The sequence below is a fragment of the Palaemon carinicauda genome, chromosome 40, assembly GCF_036898095.1.
Source record: "Palaemon carinicauda isolate YSFRI2023 chromosome 40, ASM3689809v2, whole genome shotgun sequence".
Lineage (NCBI taxonomy): Eukaryota > Metazoa > Arthropoda > Malacostraca > Decapoda > Palaemonidae > Palaemon > Palaemon carinicauda.
In genome coordinates, this window is record NC_090764.1 from 8,305,238 (window position 1) to 8,314,533 (window position 9,296).

Consider the following 9,296-nt stretch of genomic DNA (forward strand, 5'->3'; position numbering starts at 1 on the left):
TGACGGCAGGGCATACTGCCGCCAGCCGGCCCGGTCGGCAGCTGCTGGCCTGGCCGGCAGCCAAGAAGACTGCAGACAGTTTGAGACTGTCGGCAGCTGCCGGCCCAATAGCCAACTGCCGGCTTGGCCGGCAGCCAAGAAGGCTGCCGACAGTCGGAGACTGTCAGCAGCTGCCGGCCCAATCGCCAACTGCGACCATGATGGCCATGAGTGGGTAGTCCCTTCTGTCCCCAAGGTTCTTCAGTCCTCCCTTGGACTGCTGCTGTAGGTTCTGTTGCCGGGGTACTGCCGGCCGGGCCGGCAAAGACAGTGCTGACTCAGTTGGCAGCACGCCGACTGTACTGGTACTGTCGGCGGGTTGCCGGCCGGCAGTGTATAGGTGGTACCTTACCGGCAATAGTACTGTAGCTACATAAAAGCCTGAATGTTACATTCTCCACTTCTATTAGAACCTTTTTTCTGGAGAAAGGCAGTCAAATTAGACTTTTACATCCTTAATTACTGTATACATTTACAGTAAGGAATAGCCTTTTTTCCATACTATCTCTCTCTCTCTCTCTCTCTCTCTCTCTCCCTCTCTCTAGCTAGCACTGCCAGGTATGCCGGCAAGACCTAGCTAGACAGGCAACATGCCGGCTTAACTATTGTATAGGTTATACAGATAGCCAGTATATCTCAGTATAGAATATATTGCAGATAGAAAACTACTATATATCTTATACTAGTAGTTATTTCCAATTTATTTTGGCTATCCAACTCGGGCATTTGCTAAGCCTAATCCTATATTGAATGAATATGATTTCTTCAATATCCTGATTAGTAATCAGTTTTAGGATTACCCTACAATATTAAATACTTCAAGGCAAGAGTAATACACTCCTAACCCTTAAAGGGTAGAGCCTTTATCCTTGAGTCTCCCTGATCAGGAAACTTTATATTTTAATATAGTAGGAAGACTACAGCAAATGGGCTGAGTGGGATATACAAATATGTCTTTATTTTTTCCTAGTCCAGCTGGCTACATGCTAAATGGACCGTACTGTCATATGCTGCTATGAAGGCAGCATAATGACTAGACTACAATACATAAGGTACAGTAGCCAGTAAATTGCAATATAGACTTACTGCAATTAGAAAACTACAGTACCATTATACAGTAGTAATTTCTAACATACCTTGGGTATCCTTGTGCGAGCATTCTGCTGATACCGCTCATATATTGAATGAATATTTTCTTCAATAGTCTGATCTACAATCAGTCATCCTGACCCCACAGTATTAACATTATTTTGGGACAATGATTTGATACTTCTCTACCCCTAGGGGTAAGAGCCTTTCTGCTTGGAGTTTCTCAATAGAGAAAGCTCCATGTAGTTAATACTGAGGGGCGCTAGCAGCATTTGCTCGCAGGGGTACACAAGTATGTATCTCCTACTATCCCTTTATAGCTTACTATCCTAAGCTATTCTGTTGTAGATGACATTTACATGTTGATTATCAAAGAAATAATCCCTTGTATACTCATTTGGTTTTCCTTTCTTTACAGGAGGAACACCAGATATCTTGTGCTGCAGTCCTCTGCAAGGCCAAGAGTAAGTACTTTTACGGTCATAATACTTGCAGGTTGCATGCCCCCTGCAATATTATTTCCGGATCCCTACATTATTGGAACCCACAGGTTTGCAATATATGTCGTACATTAATGTCTGAAGGTTTTGAAAATCCCAAGTCTACGGAGACTAGGGATACAGCTCAATATAAATTACGCAACTGGGTGAGAGGCTTCCAAAAGATCTCTCCGGGACCTTTCCTACCTAATGATAGGATGCGTAAGCTACTATTTCCAAAGGCAAGCGAGGAAATAGTAGTGCCTCAGGAGCCAACTACATCCCCTGACGGCCAGAAAACCTTTGGGATTGAGGGCAAGATGTGCCCCAAGGTAGAAGAGATAAATGTTGTGTCGGAATTTCCTCCGCCTATGCCGGCTATAGACCCATCGATGTCAACATCTTCGTCTTCTACCCCTCTATTGGATAATGTGGTACAATTATGTATCCAACTGAAGCATCAGATAGAGAGCTTTCGTAAACAAAACGGAAAGCAGGAAGTAAAACCCAAGATAGAGCCTCGTAAAGCTTCTCTTGTCGCTTCCCACAGGTCAGTCAAACGACCCATGAATCAAGACCTTCCAACATGCTCCATAACCAATCCCTGGAGGTTTGCGGAGCAGATGTCGATTTCAAATGGCAATCTCTACATCTCAGAGAAAATAGGTGCGGTTCCTTTGGACAAAATTCAATTTTGGCCAAGCTTTGATGCTTTCCCTAATTGTTGGGTCCGACTGAAGTACGAACCAAAGTCAGAAAAAGGAACGGAACCAAAGGAGGTCATGATTCTTGACCATGATAAGGCACAGACTATCCTCTCAGGCAATCTGAAAAGGGCGGGTTATTCAGAAACGAAGGTATTCTCACTGAATAACAGACACCCTTCCTTTCTTGCTCCTACTTCACTCTCATTCCCCTTTATGGGGAAGGCATTTACTTCTGTTGTCAAAGCTGTAGAAGCGGGTGAGCCATGTCCCACACTCGATGAGTGCAAGCCTTTGTCACCAGCTTTTCCCGGACAGGAAAAGGATTGGAAGGAAGTCCATTTGACATTTTCAGTAGGAAAATTAGACAAGGATGTCGCAAGTCGACAATTCAATGTATGTCTCCCTAAATTGTCCGATTTGCTCTTGTTTAATGAACACGAGTCAAAGAAGAGACTTGCGACATCCCTTTCTCTACAAAACTACATAGAGTTGTGTTCAACCTACGAAAACACCCCAGACATGCTCATGGTCATAGCCAAAATGCATATGGCTACCTTGCTAAAGGACCTTTACGCCTTTGTGAAGGCTAGGAGAGCATGTAGAGAGTTTGTGTTCGCTGCTGCAACAGTGAAACATAAAACAAGGAAGCTAATATCTTCCAACATCTGGGGTAAAGACCTCTTCCCACACGAGGTCAATAAGGAAGTAATTAAGAACGCCACCATGGAGAACATAAGTCTTCTCCAAAAATGGGGCATTCCTTCAAAGAGAAAATCTTCTGTGGTTGTGGGTCCCCAACCTAAAAAGAAGATCGAAAATGCTGGAAATATCCGGGCTGCTCAACAACATCCCACTATTCCAGTGACCATGGTGCTACAGGCAGATGGTCAAAAGTCTAAGCCTACTGACTACTCGAAGCAAAAAGACGCTTTGGCTAGGAGGAACTTTCCCTCAGGATCGCAGGACCTTTGATCCTTCGGTCCAAAGCCTATTCAAGATGTGCCATTGATGGGAAACAGAAATATCCCTACCATCATTTCCTTACCTTCTCCTACAGTTCAAAACTCTCCTGGAGAAGTATACCTGAGAGCTATAGAGCATACAGGTGGTAAGAAAACTATAGCTCATCGAGTTCCAGGGAAGGCTGTTTTGTGTTCACGAGAAGGACTCAAAATATCAATGAGTCATTCTGAACTTGTTGCCACTCAACAAGTTCATAAAAAATAGCAAGTTCTGAATGTTAATCCTTCTGAACATATGGACCTTGTTCCAATTAGGGGTGTTCGTAGTCTTGTCAGACCTGAAAGGTGTCCTTCGGAACCTTCCAGTCAACCACCCCCCTTCCTCCTATCTAGAATTCATGTTACAGAGAGTAACATTCATCCTAGGAAAGATAAGTGTCGGACTCACAGTCCTAAGTATCTTCGAAGGATTGACGAACTTAGTCACGTCAAAGTCAAGCCTAGAAATAGTTCAGGTATTAATATACCTGATCGAGAGGCTAGAGTGGGCAGCACCCGAAGTGTCGGGCCAATGTGCATTCAAAGAGATGACCCGGTTCCCGGAACATCACGGATGCAAGATAAGCTTCTAGAAGTCTCGACTTTCTCCAGCTCTGGGGTTTCGATGGTTAAAAAACCATTGAAGCCCTCAGTCACATCAACTCTCCTTTCCTTTGGGAATATAAAAGGAGCTCGCGAGGTCTGTCAAGAGACTCAGGTAATCAGTCAGATTTCCAAAATGCCAACAGGGAAGTGCTAAACTTTCCCCAGTTCGCAATAGTGACAGACCTGGTGCTAAGGGCACACCGGAAAGATGCGTTAAGAGCTTGGAAAAAACACGCATCAAACGCTTGAAGAGATAAAAAAGACTGAGATCGGTCCCTCTTTAATCGCTTCTCTAACAAAAATTAGAGCACGAAAGTCCCAAGACTCTGCTGGTCCTTTCATGGGTGTGGAAGCCCCCTCCACACAGATCAGGCTCCCTACGACTGATCTGGGACACCGAAGCGATAATAAGACGTCACATTCAAACGTCTCGTACAGTCTTGGTGAAGTTACCCATCCCTTTCCTAAAGGGATGGCACCTAACAGCAGTTCATTTACAACTGATCCACGATGTGACGGTGGATACTCTATCACGATCCAAGGCGATAGAGTTGGAATGGTCCATGGACGCAGACATATTCCCTTCAAGATGGGAACACGTCCCGGAACTGCAGCTCGACCTCTTCATCACGAGCGTCTTCAAGAAACTACCTCGCTAAATAGCCCTATACGAGGATCCTCTAATGGGGCTGATAGACTAGATGAGGCCGGTCCTAGCTCCGATCCTAGGTATATTTCCGAAGGTTCAGAAATCAACTGCCTTCGGTTTATCACAGAGAACCCAAACCCTTCATTTCATAAATTTCTTGCTCTAGCGGTTAGAAAAAGGTTTGGGATCTCAGAAGGCAATATAGAATTCTTAGAAGAATACAAGGCTAAGTCTACTAGAAGACAATATGAGTCTTCCTGGAAGAAGTGGGTTGCGTTTATCAAAACAAAAGGACAGAAAGAAATTTCTATGAATTTCTGTCTGTCCTTCTTTGTCCACCTTCATAGCCAAGGTCTGGCGGCCAATACGATAAATACGTGCAAGTCAGCTTTGACTTGGCCTCTCCTATATGCCTTCCAAGTGGATCTGGCGAATGAAATCTTTAATAAGATTCCGAAGGCATGTGCTAGTCTTAGGCCCGCAGTACCACCAAAGCCCATCTCTTGGTCTTTGGACAAGGTCTTACATTATGCCTCATCTGTGAACAATGAAGATTGTTCTCTTAAGGACCTAACCCAAAAGGTTATTTTCCTATTTGCTATAGCCTCTGGGGCTAGAGTTAGTGAAATAGTGGCCCTATCCAGAGATGAGGGTCACATTCAGTTCACGGAATTAGGAGAACTGAATCTCTTTCCTGATCCATCCTTTCTTGAAAAACGAGCTACCCACTAAGAGGTGGGGTCCCTGGAGAATCTGTCCTCTGAAGGAAGATGTCTCTCTATGTCCTGTAGTGTCTAAAGGTCTATCTTCGTAGAACTTCAGACTTCAGGGGAGGACAGCTCTTTAAAGGAGAAACTTCGGGATCAAACTTATCTCAAAATCAGCTGAGGGCAAAGCTCACCTACTTTATTCGTAGAGCGGATCCGGACAGTACTCCCGCAGGTCATGATCCGAGAAAGATTGCTTCATCACTGAACTTCTTTCAGTTTATGGACTTTGAGCGTCTTCGTTCATACACTGGATGGAAATCATCCAGTGTTTAACAAACACTATGCAAAACAAGTGCATGAACTGAAATACTTCGTAGTGGCGGCAGGCAGTGTATTAAAGCCTGCCCCCTAATTACTGTGATAAACAATTAATGGTTTGGGACCTCACATATCCTCGCACATGTTCTGGATGAGAATCATCCATAGTGCTCTACAAACACTATGCTATGTAAGTCCATGATCTGAAGCAGCTTGTGGTGACGTCAGGTAGAATATTTACCCTGCCGTCTATTCTATGATGAACAGTAATTGACTGGGACTGTCAATTAAGGGGAGAAGAGGTCATTCTTCTTAGGTATGTCTTCTTTTGATTAAGTGTTACCATGGTAACACTAGCTCTGTTCAAAATCCCAGGTATGGAATTATACAGATAGCACTAGTGCTGGTGTACGAGTACACAGTGCAGATAGAGGTAACCAGTACAGGAATTATGTAGAGCGATTATTTTATAATTTCTCTTCAATCTAAGAGTGGCATTCATTATTTCTTCCTTCAAGAAAGAAATACGGTCTCTGTACTCGTTTCAGGTATAATCCCATTGTCATACTACATTTGTTTTGCTAACCATCTCTTGTAGTCATTTATTAGGAATAAATGTCTATTAGAATGTAGTGCGTCCACCTTCGCCAGACAATTGTATATATACATGCCAGAGTTTTTAACTTACTTAGTATGCATCCTTCATATATTTGTATGCATCAAATGATAGACATAAGAGACGATGATATTAATTTTCCAAATATACAACTTGAGACTATTTGTATATTCAGTGTGTACTTAAGTTTGGTCATACTATTTATGTTAACCTTGAAATCCCTTTTCTACTGTCTAGATGACTCTTCCCTGTAGGAGGCAGGAAGCACTAACATTGTTTATGATTAGTGATGATGACAAATAACGGTAACGTCACTGGTCTCATATGGTCCCCATGACCATAGAAAAGGTTGATATAAGGTTAAGGCACTGATGAAAATCCACAGATACATTAATGCTCTGGTATGCTTCCATCAGCACGACATGGCTTGAGCCCAAAGAACGGATTTTGAGCGAAGCAAAAAATCTATTTTTAGGTGAGATAGCCATGTCATCCTGATGGACCCACCCATCTCTTCTGAAGAAGAGATCTTCAGTATCCCTCCCGTAGTACTGTATCTGTAACAGCCTATGCTCAATGCTACAAGGAATGGCCACTATCGTGGGAATGGCGCTGTTGTACTCACAATAGTAGTACGGGAACGGGGATGGCCTTTGGAGGGCCCCCCTTTTTATTTTTGCCACACCTCCTCGAAGCGTAAAACACTATCTGGGGTGCAGATTGCTATGAGGCGTGCCAATACGTCCTTACGCGATATCCCCTTTTTAAAACTTTAGGGATATTCGCTCCAGGAGTTAGAATTCTGGATACCTTCGGTAAATTCTCTGGGATATATCACTGTAGTCACATATAACCTAGGAAGCTACTAATGAAGGAACTTCCAAATAGTCACATATAACCTAGGAAGCTACTAATGAAGGAACTTCCATCAGCACGACATGGCTTGAGCCAATATATATATATATGTATATATATATATATATATATATATATATATATATATATATATATAAATATGATAAATACGATTGTTTCAATATGAAGTAATATAAACATTCACATCTTAGAGGGGTAACAATTATTTTTGGATACATTAGATTATTCTATGTAGTTTCTACATTGCTGCACTTAATTCATGCGCTTTTTCTTTCAGCTACGTCTTGGAATGGAGTTTGAGACGCCTGGGAATTTCACGTCCTACACCTTGTTCGCCACCTTCTTAGGACCTTACTCTGGGACCGTTGACTATGTGTACTGTTACTCGCTAGGTGTCCTTGGCCGTTACCTCAGTATCCAGAAAATGCCACCTGGTACCGATTACTTGAGCTTCACTGAGGTGAAAGTGTACACCAGTCTTCCTTGAAATGGGACGGTTCATTATTATTATTTTTATTATTATTATTATTAGTAGTAGTAGTAGTAGTAGTAGTAGTAGTATTGTAGGTATTAGGTTGGCCAGGGCACCAGCCACCCGTTTAGATACTATGGGGTCCTTTGACTGGCCAGACAGTACTACATTGGATCTTTTTCTCTGGTTACGGTTCAGTTTCCCTTTGCCTACACATACACCAAATAGTCTGGCCTATTCTTTATAATATTTCCTCTTTCCTCATACACCTGACAACATCAAGATTACCAAACAATTCTCCTTCACCCAAGGGGTTAGATACTGCCCTGTAATTGTTCAGTGGCCAATTTCCTCTTGGTAAGGGTAGAAGAGACTCTTTAGCTATGGTAAGCAGCTCTTCTAGGAGAAGGACACTCCAAAATCAAACCAATGTTCTCTAGTCTTCGGGAGTACCATAGCCTCTGCACCATGGTCTTTCACTGTCTGGGGTTAGAGTTCTCTTGCTTGAGGGTACACTTGGGCACACTATTCTATCTTATTTCCTTTTCTCTTGGTTTGTTAAAGGATCTAGAGTTTATATAAGAAATATTTTTTTAATGTTACTGTTCTTAAAATATTTTATTTATCCTTGTTTCTTTTCATCACTGGGTTATTTTCCAACTAGGGTTGTAGCCTAGCAAGTAATAATAATAATAATAATAATAATGATAATAATAATAATAATAATAATAATAATAATAATAATAATAATAATAATAATAATAATAATAATATTAGCAAAATTTTAAAGTGTGCATCAGCCTAACAATAGATTGTCAATTAGGTTACAAGGAACTTACTGACCCTTAAATGTAAGAAATTTGAATTGTATCTCCTTTAATGGCCAGAGGAAGTGCTTGGATGATATTTTGTGTAGCTAATTGATAGTTTTTAAACATTCTTTTTCTATAATCCATTAAATGAATAGAAAAAAAAATTATACAGTACACTGATAGAATGTTAGGGTTTCGAAGGGTGCTTTAATATTTGGCGAAATATTGAATGATATTCGTATTCAATCCCAGGTAGTATAAAAAAAATAATTTCCTCTTTAAAAGAACCAGCTTCAGGAAGTGATTGACATTAAGAACCAAAAATATCTTCAACTGTATTTGTTCAGTGGCTACTTTCCTCTTGGTTAGGGTAGAAGAGACTCTTTAGCTATGGTAAGCAGCTCTTCTAGGAGAAGGGCACTCCAAAATCAAACCATTGTTCTCTAATCTTGGGTAGTGCCATAGCCTCTGAGGCATGGTCTTCCACTGTCTTGGATTGGAGTACTCTTGCTTGAGTTTACACTCAGGTACACTATTATATGTTTCCTTATTTCCTTCTCTCACTAGGCTATTTTCTTTATTGGAGCCCTTGGGCTTATAACATCCTGTTTTTCCTACTAGGGTTGTAACTTAGCCAGCAACAACAGCAGCAACAACAACCAGAGAGCATTTTTTGGTAGTAGGTTGGCCAGGGCACCAGCCACCCGTTGAGATATTACCTCTAGAGAGTTATTGGGTCCTTTGACCAGATGGCACTACATTGGATCCTTCTCTCTAGTTACGGTTCAGTTTCCCTTTGCCTACAAATACACCGAATAGACTTACTTATTCTTTACAGATTATCCTCTGTCCTCATACACCTGACAACACTCAGATTACAAAACAATTCTTCTTCACCCAAGGGGTTAACTACTGCATTGTA

General features: G+C 41.7%; 1 protein-coding gene across 1 annotated transcript in view; it reads left to right on the forward strand.

Moving 5' to 3' along the window:
- Positions 1–8,078, forward strand: part of LOC137631986 (uncharacterized) — a 51,007-nt gene extending 42,929 nt beyond the window's left edge. Inside the window, exon 5 of the mRNA XM_068363972.1 lies at positions 7,368–8,078. Coding sequence (XP_068220073.1) covers positions 7,368–7,577 — 210 coding nt within the window. The 3' untranslated portion in view covers positions 7,578–8,078. The remainder of the gene's footprint in view (positions 1–7,367) is intronic.
- The last annotated feature ends 1,218 nt before the right edge of the window (positions 8,079–9,296 follow it).